Here is a 23,527-nt window from a genome sequence, read left to right as displayed (position 1 = left end):
TTGCTCGTCTCCTCAAAAAACTTCCACCTGTCGGCAAACGTGCCCACAGTCTCCCCAGGAGGACTGGGGTGCTGGTGGGGGCAGTACTCCCCTGAGAGCCCCACCTCATTCATTTTCTCTGGCTCAGAGTACGACTTCAGTTTCTGCTCCGCTGTGAACCGCCTGCGGCCTCCGATGCGGGGCATGTGCGAGCCACCACCTCCACACGCCACTGGCTTGGCCAGGCCTGTCTCCCGAAAGTGGGGGACAATGTCCAGATCTGCACTGTGGTCCCCGGCCCTGTGTTCCGGGGACCCCACGCCATGGTGCGCTGGGCTGGGTCCCAAGTCACGGCGCTTAAACGACGTGGCCCGCAGGACCCGGGCTTGGGCCTCCTTCAGGTGGTCTCTGTAGGTACCCGGGAAACCATCTAGGGTGGCACCCGTGGTGCCCCCCAGGTCCGCCGCCCAGCAGCCAGCGTCCTCCCCCACGTCGCTGGTCCCAGCCCGCGTCACTGCGCTCTTGCTTTTCTGCAGCTGGGCCCGCCGCATCTGGATCTCATTCGTCAGCGTGGTTGCGAAACGGTCGCTTCTCCGCATGGGCTTGCCCGCCGGGCCGGCGAGCAGCGGCCTCTCTGGGCCACCATCGGGGCCGTTCTCAGGCCGGCCCGACCCTCCTTGGGCCAGCGAGTGCAACAGGGGTGTGTTGCAAGGAGAGATCCTGCTGCCGCCTCCATCAGCCCACGTGACGCCATCTGAGATTGTCTTGTTCCCAGGGCCGGCTTTTTGGGGCTCTTCGATGCCCACAAAGCAGCCCTCTGCACCTCCATTCCCTGGGTCAGCCCTGTCGCCATCATGGGTGCCCAGGGCCACGTCATGAGGCCACTGTTCCTCGTGGAGCTGTGTGGCCTGTGTGGCTCCCTGAAGGCCCTGTCTAGAGGTCACCCAATAGTAGGGGCTATGTCCACTGCTGTCCCCTTCCTGGTCGGCAGCGCTGGGCCACCGGACCAGAGTGGGGTCGTCACCCTGCAAGCAGTCAATGGGAAGCTCCTGACCGCCCCCAGTAAGGGCGACACATGGCTGCTCCCTCAGTGACATGGCAGGCCCAGCACCCTCATGAGAGAAGGGGCTCTCATCACTGTGCTGGCGTGCATGCTGGGACCCAGGAGACAATGGTGGACAACGCACATCCGTGTTGGACAGAGAGGCCTGGAGCTGGCCAGGGACCACTGGGAGGCTGCCCAGTCCGGGTACAGCCACTCTCCTCCCGCTGTTGGGGTGTGCAGGTCTCCACTGCTGCCCAGTGGGCTGCAGCCTGCAGGCACCCCGGGGCTGGGCCTGGGTCAGGCCTGGAAAGTGCTGCACGTTGGCCACCTCTGAGGACGGAGAGCCCTGGGTCTTCTCATGGCTCTTAGTGGCCGCGAAGCTATCGCTGTGGAGAGGAGATGCAGGTGGAGGAGGGGAAGAAGGGGCTTTCTTCTTATCTGGAACATACCAGACAGGCCCGAAACTAGACCTCCCAGAAGTGGCCAGCTTGGGCTCAGGGCTGCCCTCCGGCTCTGGGACTTCTACCCTGGCTGGGAAATTCCCCAGCCTTTCCTCCAGGCCCTGAGGGTCACTGGGGGCCGGGCCCTGCTGGGCGCCGCCTGCCTTGGAGGCCTCCCAAAAGCCTACTTTGTAGAGGATGTTCTCTGCGGAGGAGCCATCGACCTTGGGCAAGGTGAGGTCCGGTGTGCCGGAGCTAGTGGAAAATGAGCCGTAAGCCGAGTCCCGCTTGTTGTGGCCGCCCAGGTGGTCGATGCTGCTACTGGACTTGGCGGCTGAAAGGCGTCCAGAGGCGTGGGGCTGGGGGGCGTGGTCCAGGCTGTCCATGCTCCCCAGGGAGCTGAAATGGTCAGATGTGCGCTGCAGATTCGTCTGCTCCCATGCGCCCGACAGGTCATGGGAAGAACAACTAAGGGATGAGAACGACAGGGCACAGTTTGCATTACAATCAAGTCACAAAGGGAAAAGCAGACAACAACACCGTTAATAGAGCTGGCCCTCCGAGGAAATGGCAAGGTGCCAGGTGGCGAAAAATCTTCCCAGAATACCATCACTGGACCTCAAGTGTGACCTCATCACATGTAGATGTCAGCATTTTAAAGAGTGACTTTCTGAGGGCAGACTGGGTCCTGCCCACCTCAGGCCTTTTCCCAGTTACCTTAAAATGCTGGGTACACACTTCTCACCTGAACACCTGCAGGCTGGCCACAGCCCACAGCAGTCACCAGCAGGCAAAATGCCCATGTGCACACACATGCATTGCCCATCACTAGGTACATACGGCAGTTGGCAAACCACAGCCCTTGAGTTGAGAATGGTTTTTAGGTTTTTAAATGGTTGGGGTGGGGAAGCAGTGGGATCAAAAGAGTAATATTTCATGACCTGCGGAAATGCTATCAAATTTGAATTTCAGTGTTCCTCAACAAAGGTTGATCAGAACATTCACAGCCATGTGTTTGCAATTTTCAGCTGCTTTCCAGCTACCACAGCAGAGTTGAGTAGCTGCTGCAGACACTGGCTAGCAGAGCCTGAATAAAGTATTTTTATTATCTGTCCCTTTGCAGAACACGTTGGTGGACCCCTGGTCCACCATATGAAATGATTCTTCTTATGGATTATTAACACGAAAGAAGCAATCAAATGAGATTTATAACTTAAAAGGGAAAGTTCAGGGATAATATTTACTTTCTGAAACCCAAATACTGAAGTACTAAGAGCTCCTTCTTAGTCAATGGAATATCCAACAGTGAACTTAACTGACAGGCTTCATCAGCAAGACCCAGTGGGCTCAGGGGACTGGCAAAACCTGACTATTCAGTGGAGCTGTACCTGAAGGCCACACACACAGCTTCATAAGTAGGATGAAGTCTCAAAGGAGCAAAAAAAAAAGCCCATCAGATTTATTACAATAAGCCAGGTGATAAGTGATTAATTAAGGACTTAATTATTCTAAGATAGTGGTAGTGTATATGTGAGGCTGTCAGCTCTCCATGGTAAAACTATTCATCCAGGCAGATGACCGTTTGAGTTATACACCCTTTCCTGTTTGGACAGACTAGGCACCCTGCTCAGAAATGGAGCATGTTCTTCCCCATGTTCCCACCCACCCCACCACTCATCCATGAGCTGCTGAGCCCTGCTATAAATAACACTAACACAGATGTGGGCAGCATATGTGTCTGCTCAATCAAGAAACCACCAAATAGGCTTCTGGTGATCCTGTTACATGAAGTCACTTCAATAATGAAATAAAAGGCCCACATTTCACTTCAGCTTTACCACTCAACTGAGACTGTGGCTTTTCAAAAATACCCTAGGCTCCCAATACCATAATCTCCTATCACTTCAAATAGGTAATGTTGTATTTGAGATGGATTTCCTTCACTAAGTACAATTTTACAGGCCAGTATTTACCAACAGCCACAAACTGACTGAGGTAGTTATGTTCACTCCAAACACACAGAGGCAGAAACACACTTAGATATGTGTGCATGATCACACGTGCATGCAGATACACATGCATACACACTTAGATATGAATACATTCTCACATGTGCGCAGATACCCATGCACATTCATACACAAATAATGTACACCAATACACACACACACGAGCACAGGAAGACGCACATACTCAGACAAGCACATTTATCATGCACACAATACACATGAGCAAATACACACATGCATATACACAGATATGCATGCACTCATACATGCGCACACATACACTGATAGACTCATATGAACAGAAACACATACACACCAATACGCATGCATGCTCACACACACATAATGTATACTGATACACACAAGCAGATACACAGGTATGTACATAGATACGCAGGCACTCCTACGAGCAAAGATACACAGACATGTATACACATATGCATACATACTCACACAGTGTATACCAATACACATACAAGCACATGAACATACACATGCACACACACCCCAAAGCCACACTATTTGTTGTTACTGTCATCCTTCTAACAGGGGACTAGTGAGGACACTGGCCACTATCCTGAGGTGTCCAGTCAGCACCTTGGGCCTACTAGAAGCTTCCGCAAGCCAACACCCCTGTGGTGCTGACAGACGCCCAGCTGACATTGACCCTCCTGGCCCAGAAATGCCAGGTCTGGGTAGGAAGGTTGACCAGAACTCCCCCTCCACCATTTCAGTCTTATGCTCAGTGAGACACCACTTCCAGGCCCTGAAAGCTAATCACTGCTCTGGCATGTGGCTGTGAAGCCCCTAGTTTCTCCTCTACATACACAGCACAGCCCTGGGGCTTTCAGGGAAGGTATGAGGCTTAACAGAATTGCCTGGGGAGCTTTCGATAAATACACCTGCCCAACCCATAAGCACCTTCTGCTTTCCAATCTACATGTAAAAGTCTCAAAAGGGTGGTGGCATAGCATGGACAGCTGTCCCATTCGGCTCAGAACCACCAACTAGGCTGGTCCAAAGGGTTCAGCCAGAACAGGTTGGTCCCCAGGCTCCTGATCTAGCAACGTAATAGCTTGAGAAAAGCACTCTCGTTCACCCTTGCTCCTGGCGTTTTTGTTTTCGAGACTTGTACATCTGCCTGCCAAGTGAGAAGTTACAAAGTCCTGCCAGTGGCCTTTCCTCATCAGAAAAATCAAGTCACTCTGAAGTCAAGAAAGGTCCTATCCTGCCAGGGCTGGGAAGCTGTGAGCATATGCAGAACTTCCGACTCTCCAGGCTGGCAGGAAACGCGCACCTACCTCACGTGGTGCCGGCTGCGCCAGGCGGGGCAGGCTCTGGCCGAGGGGAACGGAGATGCCGACGTGTCGAGGTGGCTGTCGGAGAACTTGGTGGCGTGCCAGGAGTGAGGCCTCCAGCTCAGCATTCCTCCTGAAAAGGAACACAGACAACTCAGAGACGCCACAGAAAGGCCAGGTTCGTGCCTAGGGAGGCGGAGAAATAGGCCACGCTCCTGGCGCGTGATTCACAGCTTTGCCTCCAGGGCCTTCCGCCGTACCTGTGCACGAACACTCTTCTTAGAATTTTATTAGTGCAGAACCTACCTCGATGCACAGTGAGAATCACAGGCTCCCAAAACACGGAGTAGCTCCAAGTCCTCAAAATTTATTCTAAATAGGTAAATACACCTCGCTCCCCTACAATGAGACCACAGACGTCTTCTACCTTTCCTGTTTCAGCACAGCTTTGCACAGGGCCCTGAGCATCCTGAGACAAGACCGCCCTGGAGAAAAGCTCACGGTCCCCGGCTCAGCTGGCTCACACAGCGTTCACACTGCTTCTGTTGACTACTCACCTAAGTAAGTGCAGCGATCTTGTAGTTCACTAGGACTAGCTGATGTGTGCCTCTGAGTCTCTCGGAGTGTCTGATGTCACGATGGCCTAGGCCCCAGACTGCACGCTGTTGGTGCCAGGCCTTCGGAAGGTGGTAGGAGCCTTCCTGGGCTCTTCCCCTGCAGCCCCCACCACCCCATGGGTGGCATATCAATGTTTTGGCTACACCTGCCCAGGTGTAATAAGGTATGTCCAGTTGGAAATCCCTCCAACTGCTGGGGAAATGTACCAGTGCCTCCACGAGAATGCTGCTGTGTGAGGAGACCCACCCATGCTCTGTTCTCCTACCTGCCACTTGTTTAATTTGGGACAGAGTTGATCACTGTGGACAGATTATAGCCCAATCAAGAGTGGAGGAAAACTCAACTGAGTCTCTTCAGGTACTTCAAGTACATCATTCTTCCAAGCAAGCAAAATACAAGAATTCTATGCAATGAAGAATATTAAGGAGGATTAAACCAAAAGGTATTTATTACATAACCTTCTGATGACTCAGATAATTGAGGAAAAATTCATGGATGACAAGATGTGGAACGTATTGACTTTATAACAGTTTCCAGTGAACTAAAGCATAAAACAGACGAATTTGTTATACCACAGAAGTAAATTGATTGTAAAACCAAGACTGTACCTCATAGAATTCCTCAAAATCCTCATAAGGAAGGTCCTGGCCCCACGAATTTCATTTTCAGATGGCTTTTTCTGTGCCACAACTTCTTGCATCTTCCTTTTAGTTAATGAGGAAAATAAGCTAAACTGACTGGAACTGAAGGCAAAGGAAAGAAGAAAAAAAGAAGACGTGGACAAGAAATGCCCTAAACCTTGTGGCAACAGACCTTTCCACCCTGCAACCAGAAGGACTGGGGTATGGCTGCCTTTCTGCAGCAGCCACACTCTGTGAAATAAATGTTTTCCTCCCTTTTTAGAAGGCTCTATTTCAAAAAGACAATCAACAGTTATGATACGAATGAGGGCTTTCCTAAAAAATATAAATAAACCAATGGAAACACAGTGAAGAGGGTTGTACTACAACCTAGAACTGATGGGATCATGTCTGCCAAGGACCGTGAAATTTTCCTAAAATATATGTGCTCTTATCAGGTGCTCTGAATTTCAGACTACATGATGAACGACTTAGGAATTGGGAAAGGTGCCAGACAGTCTGTCAGCCCTCTGACAACCTGCAGCATTGGATTTGTGTTGGTAACGAGGACCCTGGTCACCTGTCCACCACCCTCCTGAAACGGTGCAGGACAGGAAAGCTCTGGGGACAGGCGTTCTGGCGCCACCTAGTGCTCGCACACAGGCATAGACCCTCTGGCTCCACTTCAAGGAAAAAGAGCAGATTCAAGATCCTGGCCTCCACAAGACTGTGCTGTTTCTTCCTACACCCGAGTATGTACTCGGGTGGCTTTAAACGGCCAGTCCCGGGAAACGCGGGGGCCCTGAGGAGCATACACAGGGCCCGGGAAACACCTCCGTCCACTTAGGACAGCCCCGGGCGGGGGAGTGAATGGGGGCTCCCAGCCAACCGCACTGTGCAGTGCCTTCACCTGGGGACACCTGCTGGCTCTGGCAGGTCCTGCCACCGCCGGGACACAGCCGCCTGGGAAATGCCAAACAGGAGTGTGGGGGCCTCCCTCCGTGGCCACGGCAGGCCTGCCCGGAGGCAGTAAGGAAGCCCCTTCTGGGAGCAGGACTCCCAGCGCTGCACAGCGCAACCCAACTGCCCAAGGTTGTGCTTTGGTGCAGGCCAGCGTGGGCTGGGGTTGCAGAAGGAAGTGGGGGTGACCAAAGCTTCCCGCTGTGCAGAGCTCCACAATTCCAGGGGTTCCGGAAAAGCAACCAGCCTTGGCCCCCAGCCACACCCCCACCACGGTCACTCAGGTGTAGAGAAATCCTTTGCATTCAAAGGGCTAGTGATGTTGGTAAATCTTAAAATACATGCTCATTGTAGAAAATGTGGAACATTTAAAGATTAAAAGGTCCAGAGCAAGGAAAATAACCCGTAGCCAAATGTAAAGATAACACAGCTACCTACCATCTCTGTGCCTTTCCGCCCACCTGCTTTTAGACAGTTGAGAGCACCCTGCAGATGTGGTGCGTGCCTTTCTTTGCACAGTTCACCTGCTTTTGAGCATCGTCCCATGCCACTGTCACTCTTCCAAAATATAATCTTAATCAGTGCATAATATTCCTTTCAGGTAAATACTGAAAAGCCACAGCACTGATCATGAACACTGGGCCTTCTGGTAGCCAAGATGACATCATCCACCCTAACAAGGGTTCCCCTGAAACATTTCCCACAAATTACACACCAGAATTACATCTACTTCAACTTTAAAAAATAATTTTATATGGTAGGTTTTTTTGTTTTTTTGAAAGGATGGCGGTTAGATCACAAATATTAAAAATCTCTAGGCTATCACTGAAAATTAAGAATAGCTCTAAATGTCAAAAATCCATTTTTAAACAGGAATTATTAGAATACATTTCAATGAAATGTTTATCGTTCTCATAAAGACTCAGAGCAGAATCCTCTCCTTCCCTTCACACACACACACACACACACAAAACTTGCATGAGTGCTGGGTTATTAATTATTTTCCTCACCATTTCAAATGAAGCAAATAGGTGCCGCCTCACAAATAAACATGGTCTGCATTTGGCCCCCATGAGCTCAGTGGGTCTACAGCCCCAGACCCAATGGCTGGGAGGCCAAGGAGGTCCAGGGGAGGAACGGGGCCTCGGCTCTGGGGCGGCCCTGGCCGAGACTGTGGAGGGGCATGCACAGTGTGTGTGTGTGGCCTTCGAGCACACTGGGGCTGGGGAAGACTTGAGAAAAATCAACTGACAGAGGTGCCCTGGGAGCATCTTAGGAGAGAGATCATGCATGGGAAAGGCCTTCTAGATAAAGGGTGGCCTGGGCAAGACTACAACTGCTCCATGAGTCCTCGGGGTGACCAGGACAAGCTCCCTGCAGGGAGACCCCAGAGTTTAGGGAGAGGAGAGGATACAGAGACCCAGGGACAAGTCCCCCAGCAGAGCGCAGGCCAGCATGAGGAGGAGGGGCACCTGGGCTGGAGGAGAGGAGCAGCTGCAAACACCCTCTTTAGTCTTTAAAAAAGGAAACACATAAAAGCACCAGCCTACAGACAGACACAAAGGGACCTCGCTCTGACCCTGCCGCCTCCTTCCCTCTCTGCCAAACTGCAGGAAGACTCTCCTGACCAGCCTTCTGTCTGGGTCCACCTCCCAGAAATCTCCCTGCACCTCTGCTCTGGCCGGCTCTTGGCCTCACTCCAGAACCTTCAGCTGCTCCCAGGAAGGAAGGAAGCCCATGCCCCAGGTTCTCTGGAGTGTGCTGGGGGGCCAGCAGCATTGCCATCACGTGTGGACGACCTGGGTGGGCTGCATGTGCTTGCCCCGGTCCTCCTGGTCATTCAGACGCAACCCCATGTCTGAGCACTGCCCTAGCCCCAAGCTACCTTCTGGCGCCTCTCCGGGCACAGCCCTTTGGGCATTCTCTCCACCATTCTCTTTAGGAGGCCCGGGTATCTCGGACATAGGTCTCTATCTGTGTCTGAAACCTAGCTCAGCCCTCAAAGGGCAGCTCAACGCCTGTCTTCAGGACACACTCTGCTGAGCTCTGCTTCTATCCCTCTTCACATGTGTCGGATCGCACTTGGAGCTTTTCTGGCCCACACCTACTAGCCCACTCGGCTGCCAGGTGCAGCGGGGCAGGACCTAACGGTGTGATCTTCCCCACTCGCTGCAGCCCTTCTAACCATGTTACATGAATGTGTAAAAACACAGGTCAGAGCACATGCTCTGGGAGTGCTCCCAGATCTTCTCCCCAGCCATGGTCAGACAAAGCAATGCCGTGAATGAGGACATCACACCTGATACAGTTTGAGGTCCTACGGGCTCAGAGTCCAGCAGTTCCTGCCTTTATATGTGAACATTAGGATAAAAATTCCCAAATGACCTGAACAGCTGAAACTGATACATCAAAGCAACAGGGCTCCTCTCCATGAGGCCAGGGTGCCCCTTGTCTCCCTGCTAGGGAGGGCAGGTGCCCAGTTCTTGTTTCAACCTCTGGTGGTCCCCCGGGTGCCTCATAGAAAAGGCTGCACAGTAACAGCAGGTACTGAACTCAGGATGCTGCAACGTGCAACCATTAAGATAACTAACTATAAGCAGCTCTAAGGATTAGCAGCCAGCGCGGGGAGCCCTATATGAGAATAAAGAAGCAAAAACAACTGAAACATTCTCTGCATCTCTTAGCATATTAGGAACCACCACCAATGTTTTCAAACCATGTTTTGTAACTATTACTTGCATGCGTTGCAATGGAAAACAAAACCTTAACTTTTTACCACTCTCTACTTGACTTAGAATATGAAATGTCTCACATCATTAGACATTCATTTGATGAAACTGCTGAAGTCATACACTAAGTCTAAATCTGAACAGAAGCAATCTTTTCCCAAAATAAAACAATTCTGACCTACATGGTTTTCATGTGTCTCCTGACTTTAATAAAAACAGCCCAAACATATCAGAGTGTATCCAGCATAATCCTCTGGGTCTACTGCTTTAAAAAGAAAACGAGCATTGTAGCAAATGGCTGTAATCCCCCAAAATGCTCAGAATATCAACTTTTCCCCCCAAAGCTTGAGCAAATGATCTGAGACCACCTTTCAATAGCACAGGTTTTTGCCAACATCCACCAGCACCGTAAGGCTAGTGTGCATGTGTACACACACACACACACACACACACACACGCGCGCGCGCGCGCGCGCGCGCGCGCGCACATGCTCCCACGGTTTCTGCCCCCCAGGCAGGGGAGGACAGGGTAGAAAGAACACAACCTGTCAATGTCCTAGCCACCCCTGTACTCTTGCAGCACCATTGCTTGTAGCTGTTTCCAGAACATCTGTGCTAATCACCGTTGGGGCCACTCGCTGAGCCACCTGCTCAGGGACAACTCCAAGGAGCCAGCAGCAGAGGGAAGCACACAGAAAACCAGCTTGGTACAGAATTCACTGCAACTTGATGACATCCAGAAACCAATGCATGTTGCAGGAAACTTGTTCCTAGCAAACACAGGTGCTGCCACTAGACCTGAAACCTCCTCCCTTCAAATGTGTAACCACATCACACAGCCTGCTAACCCTGTCAGGTCCTGCAAAGAACTTCCAACCTTGGGTATTCATCTGCTGTAATGCAAGCTTAGTGGAAGTAATTAGACTCACAAAAGGGTTTAAGGCTATCAGCAAAGAGGCAGGAAATCATAGGAACCGACTCTATTGATCATCTCTGGCCCTGGCAAAACTGCCTGCAACCCCTGATGGTTCAACAGTAACATTAATGATGAGGTGGCAGGTGGTCCTCAATTGTACACAAAACTAACTTAGCTCAGAAATTTGGAAAACCAAGAGTAATTACAAGCTTTACAGAATAATGTATGGAATGATATTTAAAAGAAATTTCCTCAGGGTATTTGAAATTATATGGACCTTTTATGGCAATTTGCCTCTAAAGTGAGGGAAATGGAGGGCAGCCTCCACGCAGAGGGTTTAGTGCCCATTTCCCAGCTACAGCCTCACACCCCCCTCAATAGGGAGGCAGCCCCTTGCACCACGCTCGGCGAGGCAGGGGACTCTGAACTCACCCTCAGCAGCAAACCAGCCCGCGGCCTCTGTGAGGATCCCAGCACCCCCACCAGGTCCCCAGGGAGATCCTGGGCCTGACACCCAGGAAGAAAGTGCAGATGACAAGTGAGCGCACAGAGGGACAGACAAGGCAGGAAAGGTTACCACTCCACCCCGAACTTTCCTGCAGGAGCACTTCCTTAGCCAAAGAGGGAAACCACCAAGTGCCCGGGAGGGAAGGGCAAGGCAAGACTTGAACAGGTGGGCTGACACCTGGGCAGGTGCTCCGCCCACTATCGTGCCCGCCCCCCCCGGCAGGGAGGCATATGCCACCTGGGCACTGCAAAGGACATATGGGCACCTGGGGGATTATCGTTTCAGTTCTTTGTTTCCAACTGACACCATGGGAGAAAGGTGCCCATTCTCATCTGTCTGGGGAAGAAATGTGGCTGGGGAGAGCAAGCAGCCATGCAAACACCTGCCGCTCCCAGCCTGGTTTCTAAAGGATGACAAGATATGGTACCCATGTCCCATGAAAGAAGATGCCACCGCTTTGTGAAACCTCCCCAGTGCAATCCTATCCTGGCTGCTTAGGCCCTGTTCTCTGCACACACTGAAATTAAGATGAGCCTACAGAATAGGCGACGCACAGCAGCTGTCATAGCAGGTGGGAGTCTGTGTGTGACTGATTTCCACTATGCTTATAAAACCACGGGTTCTTCACACTGTGCTGCGTCCGCCCCCTTTCACGTAACCTCCCAGAGCAAACAAACTTGCCCCACTCTGGCCCTCAGACCTAATCTATTTTATCTCTATCAGAAAAGCTACCCCTTCCTACGGCTCTTGAGGTAGGCAGGCAGTCGAATCAGATTAAACAAGAGTGGATGGAGCAAGTTAATTTATCATTTGACCATACTTGTAGGTAGGGCAAAATGCCATACTTATATGTTTGTGGCTTGTTCTTTGAATTGTTCAGTGTCTTTTTATAAATCAGCAATTTTTTTTAAAGAGTAGACAACTTTTGGAGCTGTACATAAAACACTAGAAAATGCTAACTAACCTCTGAGACAGGCAGATTAGCAGTTGCCTGGGGAAAGAGAAGGAATGGTGAGATAAAAACAGAGATTTTAACTTAGATAAAGAATATGCATTACTGATGTAAGAGAAATCACTTTAAAAGCACTTCTTGGTGCCTTTACAATAAGGAAAATGATATAATACCTACATAGAGCATTAAAAATACAAAATTACTTTTAGAAATGTTAAGACACCTGAGTGTGTTATGAAAAGCGTTTGCAAAACAAAAACAAAAACAAAAACCATGAGCCAACTGCTTGTTATGCATATTACTTAAAAGATTAAACCCCATGTAAACCAGATGATCATTCTGTGCACCTCTCATGTAAAGGACACTGGGTATGAAGGCAAAACCAGGGCTCTACACAGAGGTTCCCACCAATCCTGCAGGGCTAAAGCCTAACCCCTCTTCCAAGAGTCTCCGATGCCCAGATAGCTCAGTCACCCAGCAGGCCTGCACGGCTTTCCCTCCTTCCTTCTACTGACCTGCTCTCATGAGACATACATGCTTTGCTTTAAACAGAATTGAGGTGACCTACTTTTGTATCTTTAAATACATCCGTCTAGTTCAAAATAAGGTGCTAAACATATGGAATGATGTCTAACAACTTATAAATGACAGAAATGCCCATGAACTAAAATCACTTTTCACCTACCACATTCAAAAGAAACAAAAACAAACTGACAATTTCCTGTGCTAGAGCTGATGTGGGGAGTCAAAACAGTCTGAGAAATTTAAAAGTGCCCATCAAAGTTTGCAATGCACAAACCTGACTCAGAAACCCCCAAGCTAGGAACGGATCTGAGTGATCTATACATACAGATACGCAGACTTGGGCACAAAGACCTGGGTACTGCAGCACACTCTGTTACAGGAACTCCCTACAACCACAGAGAATCTGTTAAACAGTGGGGTATCCAGACCGTGGAGCACCATGGGGTCACTAAGAGAAATCATGAGTCGGACCTCTGTGTACTCAACATGGAACAATGTACAGAGATATACATGTTCCTGTATTTACATGTATATTTCTAAATGGAAACCCAAGACATTAGTAGCGATAATGCTCTTCTCTGTGGGAGGGGAAGATTACTTCTCTACCCCAAATTCTCTTTTGAGCATGGATGTTTTACCATGTCTAGTTCTTTAAAAACGAAATAAATACAGATGAAAAAGTTAGCCTTGGAATAAATTGTCGCCAGCATTCCAACTGCTACAACCAGAAGATCATTCTTCTTGCTTGATCACAGTGCAATCAACAAACCTCCTTTGGGGCACTGTCCAGAACAGAATGTGATATTGCAGCTGAACAGTTCCTGAGGACGAGATCCCTGCTTGATTCCTATGAACACAGGCACACTGATCCCCAAAGGCTTCTCCTCTAAAAATGCGACAAGCTTGATATGTTTTCATTGTTAGCAAAGTAATATGCTAATGAACCATACACTTAAAGTGGCTGAGATGGTAAATTTTCTGCCGTGTTTAGTTTAGCACAATTAAAAATTAAAACTTGTTTTAATATGGGATGAGCATAGCTCTACAACTGCGCTTTTTGGCTTCCACTGAACCAAACTTTGAAGAGCACCTTTCCACGTCGGTAAATGCAGACACTGCTTGTAACGGCAGCATGCCCCAATGTGGATACCCTCTAATTCATGCCTGTCATTTCCCTTTGCCAAGCACCTAGAATTCCAGAAATGAATTCTGGGTTCAAGATAGGTCTTCTGAAACATTTTGCCACACTGCTCACCAGAAAAGTTGTCTAACTTGCAGTCTAGTCAGCATAATACCAAGTACATATTCGTTTCCCCACAATCTCACCAACAGTGGGCACTGAATTTCTATTAGAAGTCTGCCAACTTGTCACAACCTAGTATCTCACTCTGATTGCAGATTCCTAAACATCTTTTTATAATACTGGGTTCCTATTTCTACTGCTTACGTTAATACCTGCCTATTTATGTCTTTTATCCAACTTTCCACTGGGACACAAAGTCCTTTCGATCAGCACTCCACTCAGACTAACAGAACCCCATGAGGACACACATCCTGCTTTAAAAGGGTGAATAAGAGACCACAAAGGACACGACAATGCCTCTCCTGTCCCATCTTCTCCAAAGGACTCCAGAACTGCCAATCTAAGACTTCAAATTTAGTACAGTCTTGAGGCATATTACCAAAGGACTCTATACTTTTTTTTTCTTTTAAATCAAAACAGCATCCAAGGAGGACATTCACGAATGAGGAAAGGAAAGCTTTCATCCTTTGCCACATTGCATTAGCAACCTCATCTCTACATAGTATAGGCTGTCTTTGTGTATCAGAAAAGTGAAGTAAATGCTAGGGTCAATTTGTTTAAGTTACACCCAACCTTGGAAAGACTGTGCTAATTCTGCTAAAAAGAACACGTAAACACTTTACATGAATTAGCCAAGTCCAAAATGCAAGATGGGGAATTACGTCTGTATGAAAACAGCAAGTCACAAATGCCTTTGTGAGGTCCAGGGGCACCGGTCTGGTTCCTGGGTATAAAACCAGCATGTCCCTAACTTTGTTCTCTAACCTCTTCAAACCATCCAATCTAATTTCCAGGAACAGGCAGCCCACTGCCCTAGGTCCTCAGCACAGCTCCAGAAACACCTGGTGGCTGACTTAAATCTATGTCATGCTCTGTCTCAGCATCAAGCCACAAATGCCATGGCCTGCCACCCGGTGTAAACAGGCAACAACATCTCACTTCATTTGCAAAATAAGTGGTTTTCTCTCTGCCAAGGGAATCATCCACCTATTGCCAAAGAAAAGATACGAGTATTCAAATACGTTTAATGAAAAAAATCAGTAGTAATAAAATAAGAAATGTGAATTTTTGACATTGCATTCATGCTTGGCCAAGAGCTAATTCTATGTGTGTGCACACGCACACGTGGCACACACAGACTTCACCCTCGGCCAAGAGGCAGAACTTCACAGGCTCATGCAGTGCACACACGATGTACATCCACATCGGACAGTGGCAGTGACACAGGTCGACCAGGCATGTTTTGCTGCCCTGCTCACCTGTTTGTAAACTTGGAATGAGGCATGGACCTTACCTTTTCACTACCAGCTTCAGGGTCTTATGAGACCCCTTCACCAGGCAAATGGCTTCCTGTCTAAACCCTGAGAGACCAATGTCATTGATGCCCACGATCTCGTCTCCAGCCAGCAACTTGTCCACTGCAGCGGCTTTACTTCCTTCTTCAATCTGCAACAGAGAAGTGCATCCCGTGAGCCTCCCAAATGAGCAAAGCAGACCCCCAGAACTTGGCCAGGAACACAACATGCCTGTGTCCTAGGACCAGCTTCTGGATTACCCACGAATAAAAGGACAACATCAGAGCCCCAAGGCAGCCCCGGTTCCCATTCGGGGGTCAAGGGATGCATCCCTCACCACCATCTGCCTCCACAAGGATGTGGGTATCAGTCACTAAGTATGGGGAAGGGCACGGAGAGGTCAGGAATACACACACAACCAAAATCAGTGGATCCAATGATGCAAATTCGTTTTCTAGCTCTCCTTTATCCAAACAATGGTGGATCATTTTTATCATTTACTATTTCTCAAACAAAATCTGTACCTAGAGTTTTTTAATGGCTTTGTTGAGGTAATTCAAACAGCACACAATTACCCACAAGATATACAGGTGAATGACTTTTTAGTATATTCACAGACCAGTATAACCATCACCACCATCCATTTTGGAGCCTTTTCTGAACTCCAGAAGAAACTTCACCCCCATGAGCAGTCACTTCCTGATCCTCCCAGGCAATCACTAGTCTACTTTCTGTCTCTGTGGAGTTGCCTATTCTGGACATTTCACACATATCGCATGAAAAAGAATCATACATGGTGTATTTTGTACCTGCCTTCTTCCACTTGGCACCTTTTCAAGGTTCATTCATGTGTGTAGCCTATCGGTACTTTATTCCTCCATAAAAAATGGCCAAATATTCTGCAGTATGGATGGATCATGTTTTATTTATCCATCCACCAGATGATGGATATTTTAGGTGTTTTCACTTTCTGGCTACTATTTCACTTGTTGGCTGTTAGGCTGCCCTGAACACTGGTATGCATGCTGTTGTGTGAGCAAGCATCTCCATGTGTCTGGGCTCTCTACGTAGGAGTGGAATTGCCCGGCCATATGGTAACTACAGCAAACAGTTTGAAGAATTGCCAGACTGTTTTCTAAAGCAGCTGCACCATTTTACATTCTTCCCCATCTGTGTATGAGGGTTCCAACTTCTCCACATCCTTGCTAGCACTTGTTGTCCAATTTCCTGGTTATAACCCTAATTAGGTTACAGTTCCTTGCTGTGTACATGAAGCTATGCAGTCCTCCATGCTAAACACGTTTGTAGGTGAATTTGTACTGACTCCTTAAAATTTTAATGTTACCCATTTAGTAACTTTAAAGGCTGAGAAACGTTGGTCTTTGAATCCTTACCCTATTCCTCCCTACACAGTAATAACTCAACTTGGCATCAATGAAGCCACCCCATTGTCTTTACTAATGTTAAGTCACAGCCCATGAGGCAAATTCAGCCAGCTGCTTTTTTTTTGTAAATAAAGTTTTACTGGAATATAAGTATACCCACTGTTTACACAGGGTTACAGGAGAGAATGCAGTACTTTGGCCCAGAAAGCCAAAAATATTTACCACTTGGCTTGTTACAAAAAAAGTTTGCCAACCCTTTCTTACACCAAAAAGCAATTATCTTCACACACCACTAGGAAAGCTAGTGAAAACACGGAGCAGTTCTGAGCCGATGACTGTACAGTTTGAAAGCTCACTGCTGCTCAACTGCACACCACGGCTAACCTAAGAACTACCTCCGAAGTCCTCACAAGCCACTGAAGCAGTCAGATTTGTCCTCTCATAGTTAAAGAGCTGAGTCTTAAGCTACTTAAGATGCCTCAGTTCCGGAACCACATCATGTTTTCCTGAAATCTCCACCGAGATCTAAACTCTTAGGTTAATAAAGCAAGTATTCAGTGCAGGTCAACACCATAAACAAAATTAAGCGACCACTCCTAACAAAAATATGAAGCAATTCAGTTAACAACCGCTTTCAAACATCCAGCCAATTTTATTCCAACATACAAACAGACAGATTGTAACCAAATTCCCACCCGCCCCAGACCCCACACTCAGCCATGTCCGTCACACATGGCCGTGCACTTCAGTTCCCACATGCCCTGTGTGCTGCCAAGGGGGAAGGTCCGTGGGCAAAGGGGGCCTACACGTGGAGCGACCCCCAGCACAGGGTAAAGACTGCAGTGGGGGTGGGGACTGAAGGAGGCTGGAGACAGCAGACGGCCATGAGGACAGAACCCTGGGTCCCCAACACCAGAGGTCAGGGGGAGGAGGGGCTGGCTGAAAGCACAGGAGATGGAGAGCTGTGAGCACCACAGAAGCCAAACCCCCCACAAAGTGCACAGAGCTGCCAAGGAGGGCAGGCAGGCAAGCCTGGTGGCCTGAGGAAAGCCCCAAGGCAGGCTCATCAGTGCTCCCGCTGGGGCAGCCAGAGGCAGCAGCACCTGCCTCCCACAGAGGCCCCACATCTCCTCCCACCTCACCAAAGCACTATGTCACTATGCAGACCTAGAATACAGCAAGGGGCACTGCCCAGATGGCCACAATTCCCACTAGTGGTGCAAGTGCAAAAAAGCCGCCACAGGCAGGAGTTGAGAGTCTATATTTACTCTTCCAGTAAATATCTACTGAGCAAATACTATGCTCAAAAAACCATGCAGATACCGGGAGGGGAGGGTGCATCTTGAAAGACACAGCTCCTTGAACGAGTCTCTGGGCTTACAGACTGCACTTCTCAAACTGGTGCGTGTGGGCAAAGCTCCCAGTGTTTTGTTAAAATGTGTGGTCTAGTTCGGGAGGCTCAGCGTGGGGCCTGAGCTTGTACATTTCTAAAACATTTTTAACCACCTCCAAGAGATTGGACCCAGCTTTGAGTCGCAATGTAGGAGGCACACATACGTCAGAAAGGGCTGGATGAGCTGGAACCACGTTTGCCCTCCTTCGGGTGTGCATGCACAAGAAAAGTTCATAGAGCCCGTGGCATGTGACGTGGCCTTGATGGAGTACCGGCTTTGGAGACGGATGACAGAACACGTGAGAGGCACGTGAGGGACAGGTACTGGGAGGGAAACAACAGCTTGTGTAAGGACACCAAAGTGAACAGCAAACAGTAACTGCTGTGGAGTGCTCTCCGGGCAGAGGGCGCCCTGGCCTGTCTCTGCAGGAGGGCTTTGTGCTCCAGGCAGCACCTTGGGAAGAGGAGTGTGGATGCCGGGATGCGCCACTATGATGTGCTGTGCTGCCGCTGAGGTACTGCGCATGCACGTGCACCTGCTGCGGCAGGAGGTCCGCTTACTGTTCCCCCCAGAGTCGGAGAAGGGTATCCTGGCAGCGTGCAGAAGCCGGGGTCCAAAGACAGTGAAACTAAGGATGAGGATAAGGAGTCAAGTTCCACACCTGGGCTTTCCACAACCCCACAGGCCCAAGGATTCTGGGTCTTTCCAACCCCTGGCATCCTGGAGGACATCTTTCCTTTAGACTTCCGTCTTCTCTCTTCCTGACTGTCAGGAATCCCGCCTGCTTCAAAGCCCGCAGAAGCCTTTCCTATCCATGTGCATTCCCAGCTACAAGCCCCAGACGCTGGAACTCGGACCTTCTCCTCGTTGCCTAGAACTGACAAGGATAACACGGCTTACAACCTGTGTAGCGCAGGCGCTACTGGCGACAGCCGCTAAGGTGTTTTCTTTTTAGCAATAATTTTTTAAAGAGCCTAGTTTCACTAACGTTCAATGTAAAGCTTAGATAAGGCAAAACAAGTAAGTTCCTAACAGCGTTTGGCTGAAACCCTCCATCTACAACAGGCCTTACTCAGAATGAAGAAAAACTTTCTCCCGGAAGGGATACCCTCAGGATTTAACATTAACTACTTATCCACAACAAACAGATGAAAACAAGGGCCTTTTTACGGTACATTTTGATATTTCTCCCTTAAACTGATACATCATGTCATCACTTTGAGAAATCTCCCAGGTCACAAAAGGAGATCTTATAAATAGGAACCTCAATCTCGTTTAAGGGACTTAAACAATGAACTCTATGGATACAGCTGATTTTTCATAATTTCTATTCTACTGAGAGTAGAAACATGGTGTGAACCGAGAAGCCAATTTCCACAGTGGCTGAGTTAGAAAGACAGCATGGAAAAGTGCTCAAGGGAAGCACCGAACCTTTAGTTAAAGGACAACATGAAAATACTGACAATCATGTGCTAATAGGGGCCTACTTAGAAAAATAATTTAGCCCATATTTTGAACAGTGTTTAAAAAGGCATGTTTACAAAGTATAGTTCATTCCATCCAATTTCTAAGGACAGAATCTTGTTTTTGCCTTCAAACAGTTATGCATTTCAGTTGGAAACTCTAATGTCCATCCAGAGGTGAATGAGTAAATAAATTGGGGTCTACATACAACAAAATGTTATTCAGCCCAAAAAAACGGAGGCAATTCGGACACAGGCTACACCAGGGATGAATCTTGACACTGTGTGAGGCAAAATAAGCCCATCACGAAAGGGACAAATACCGTAGGATTCCACTCACATGGTTCTGAGGGGTACTTACAATACCCAAGTTCATGGCAAGAAAGTAGAACAAGGGCTAGAGGCGCTGGGGGAAGGGAAGGCAGAGTTATCATTTCAGGGGTACAGGGTTTCAGTTGGGAAGATGAGAAAGTTGTGACAACGGAGAGTGGTGACAGTTGCACGACACTATATATACTTTATGTCACTGAATCATACACTGAAAAATGACCAAGATGGTAAATTTCATGTGTGTCTGTTTTCCCATATAAAACTTATGCATTTTTCAGTATCTGAAAACACTAAAATGAGTCTGACATGGTGTAAGAGTGAACATATATGTCCCTGCCCCTGCAAGGAAATCCCTGAATTCAAGTACTACAACAGTATATTGAGGCAAATTCACTCTGATGACTCTCAGGGCCTCAGGGCAACTCCTGAAGGGCTGCACATGCTGGAGGTGACACACCACCTGTCTCAGTCAGTCATGACCCGATGGGGTTTTCAGTTGGGTGCCCACAGGGCCTTGTATGAACAACTTCTGCCAGACTCTCTCAAAGCACAGCCATGTACTCTCCCACTTCTCCCAGGAGGAGAGCATCCAGGTACTTCTTGGAAAGCCTCCCAAAGCCCCTTGGTGAATGCAGACCACCCACCAAAGTTCCGTCTGCCCGCCCCTCCCTCACAACTCCACCTACACCTCCCAGCAAAACGGGTCTGGCTTTGGAGATTAAGTGGCTGAGTTTTTTTTTTTTAACCAACACCTGGTTTCTTTCACCTTTAGTGCACTCATGGGAAAAGTAGCTGAAAAAGAAAAGGCAGCTTTGAAAGCCTCCATTCTATACTCTTTACCCTCAATGTCTTACGTTAGCTAGAACTGCTCAGGTTTGAATTTGGTGAAGAATGATGTAAAGCTGGTTCTACCCTCTGCCTGCCAGCATTCTACAGGATGTCACCCATACAGACCCTCGTGCATCTGGCTGCCGTCCTGTGCGTTACAAAGTAAAGCCAGCCCTTGGCATTGCACCAACGCAGAGTAGCACCAAGCAGTGGAGGCACCTGCTTACGGGCTGCAGAAGGTGAGAGCCGCCAACAGGATAGCCCTGTGCAACAGCACTCGGGAAAAACTCCAGGCTCACTTGCTCTAACTCAGCCAGGCCCCTCTGCAAAAAGGCAGGCACGCAGGCAGAGACAAATCATTCCACCCACGACACCAGTCCCGTGGGCCATGCTGGTCCCCCTTACAGACCGAAAGCCCCAAGTTCACACCCCAGGCTGATCTTCCGGGGGGTGTTATTAACTGGCATTCTGTATGGAAAATCAGTCTTACAACCCCAACAAAGGGTTAAATGTCCCACACGGTGCAGAATGCGTTATTGTTCTTATGGAAATGTTTTCTCTGGAAACAGCAGGGGAAAAATAAACAGTTAACCAAAGTCTTTTTGGAACAAAGTTTTCATACTTCATTGAACGGATGTTTCAGATGATCAAGCAGGAAGACCCACAAAGGCAAAGGAATCTTATCCTGGCGGTGGACAGCACACCCAGTGACAGCTGGTGTGCCCAGCGCAGGGGGAGTGTGGGGGCGACATGCATCTCTGTCTCAGAGCTGCAGATGAATAGGCTTCCAGAACAGAAGGGCCTTGAACAGCAGCTCCAAACCTGGAGCATGGCTGGGGGAGGACATTCCTCAGTGGGGTCTTGACATGAGGACAGACACAGAGACAGGAAGCCCAGGAGTGGCTGAGGAATGTCAGCCTGGCAGGGTGTAAAGCTCTCGTAGGAGAGCGTTTGAAGATAAGAGCAAAACGGGGAAGATGAGGACCTTGAGCTTGAATCAGAATCTGGGCAGTATCCAGGAAGCAATGGGGGCCCAGATTGAAACAAAGGCTCAAACTAAGAGAGGACTGAAAATTAACAAAAATAAGGACTCTGGAAGTTGTGGAGAGCTAATGATGTCATCAGAGACAGACATGGGGTGGTAGCAGGGGGCAGAAGCAAACAGGTCAGCTGGTGGTGACACAATTCAGGCTTGAGTGATTTGGAAAATTCAACACCAAACATCAAAATGAAAGAGGAAGAATGACTTTTTTTTTTAGGTCCAATATCGTATTTCCAGGGCCATGAATCACACCTGCAATTTTTCAGTCATGACTGTCTCAGGAATGCCCCACCGTCCAGACAGTAAGCTGACTGCATGACCAGGCAATGCCACCTGACAGGCGAACATTCACCCAAGTCACCTCCTTAGTCTGCTCGACTATGATACTCGCCTTGGGCTCAGCTGCTCCCAACAGGAAACCCGGCACACCCAGGAGAGGTAGCCAGTTGTGAAATACTCTGAGAGTGCACCTCTGAACAACAGGAGCCCGTCCAGCACTGACAACCCCTCCCCTAGATGGGCAGATTTTACAAATAGTAATTACCGGTCCCCGTGGCCGGGGGAGCAATGGGTAGCCGGGCGGCCCAGCTTCGAGAAGGCTCTTGCCCAACAACTCCTGCAGTCCCAAGCCCCCGACAGCAGGGCGGCTGCTGCCAATCTGCCCGAGAGCAAGGTGGGCCCACAGAGGGCAGGGGGACGGAGGAGCCCAAGAGGAGATGAGGAGTTGTCAGCTACACCTGCTCCTGCAAGAGTGGAAGCGAAGCACAAGGACAAATCTTCTGACAAAAAAGTGTAAAAGGAAAACAGGCTGCAGGAGGTACCGCAAAACCACGGGAGAGCCACCTGCAGACAAGGGCGAAACTGAAATGGCGGGGAGCCTCGCCTCTGAGGAAGCGGGAGGGCGGGATTAGTACCGTACATCGTGTCCTACCAGTGGTCCTTGTCTGCTTGAACAATCCAGACGAATAACTCCTCCACTATTTCGGAAATGCAAGCTTTTTAGGAGCCTTTGAAACATTTGTAAGAACAAGAGAATCTCACCTCATCCCAGTTATAAAAACAAAAAAAAAAAAACAGAGTATTTACACATAAAGAGGTGAAATCATTTGCTGGTTGTTTCATTTTTGGTACAACCCAAAAAGAGTGGGATATTGAATTCCAGGAGGCTCTGCCGTCTTGGGTATCAACCTCACACTCCATGGGGTGGGGGTAATTTTTACATCTGACAGGACAAGCACACTCAACGGCCACCTGGAGACACAGTTGTGCATTTAACACAGCTCACGCTGTGTTACTTACCGCGGTTCCTGAAGAGAACCGCTCCTTGATCCTGGCTTTCCCTGTCTGCGGACATGGCTCGTCCATTTTCCGTAATAACTCTGTCAGTGTGCTAGCTAAGAGCTGAGAATTTAAGTACCCAGTGCTTATGTTAAGTTGCGAAGGAGCGGGCCCTGCGGTGTAATGGCTTAGCAATGTGGAAGACACTGGCTCTTCATACCCTTGTAAGGAAAGTTTGCCTCCACATTTTAAGCTGGGAAGTCACTGGACTAACTGTTGAAACGACAATCACAATGATGTGTGGCTTTTTAGAACCGTAGTACCTACATTAGGAATTGTGTACAAATCAAAATGTCTGTGTGCCAATTCTCAAAACCAGGAGAATCTCGGTTTCAAAGAAAAATTTCCTTTTTTAGTGGTTGACAAAAACATCAACAAGGAAAATGATAAAGTGCCCAAAAAACAAACCAAAACCCCACCTCCTGTGCTTTGGCCCGGATGAGCAAGCTGGCATTTAGCCCAATCCTTAGGAACATAAGGCTACAATACTCTGAAGAGTCTACCACACTCCTTCCGGCCCCCCCTGAAGTGAGCAATGGTCACAGGATGCC

The 23,527-nt window shown here is 48.7% G+C and overlaps 1 protein-coding gene across 1 annotated transcript in view; it reads right to left on the bottom strand.

The window, feature by feature from the left end:
- The window catches only part of SHROOM2 (shroom family member 2), a 109,214-nt gene that overhangs the window by 36,749 nt on the left and 48,938 nt on the right, over positions 1–23,527 (bottom strand). Inside the window, 4 exon segments of the mRNA XM_073228026.1 lie at positions 1–1,932; positions 4,775–4,891; positions 5,636–5,650; positions 15,196–15,347. Of these exon segments, the coding sequence (XP_073084127.1) occupies positions 1–1,932; positions 4,775–4,891; positions 5,636–5,650; positions 15,196–15,347 (2,216 nt within the window).

The sequence above is a fragment of the Manis javanica genome, chromosome X (assembly GCF_040802235.1).
Source record: "Manis javanica isolate MJ-LG chromosome X, MJ_LKY, whole genome shotgun sequence".
In the NCBI taxonomy this organism is placed as follows: Eukaryota; Metazoa; Chordata; class Mammalia; order Pholidota; family Manidae; genus Manis; species Manis javanica.
The sequence above is the reverse complement of the archived record's forward strand: the minus strand, read 5'-3'. Positions and strand labels throughout refer to the sequence as shown.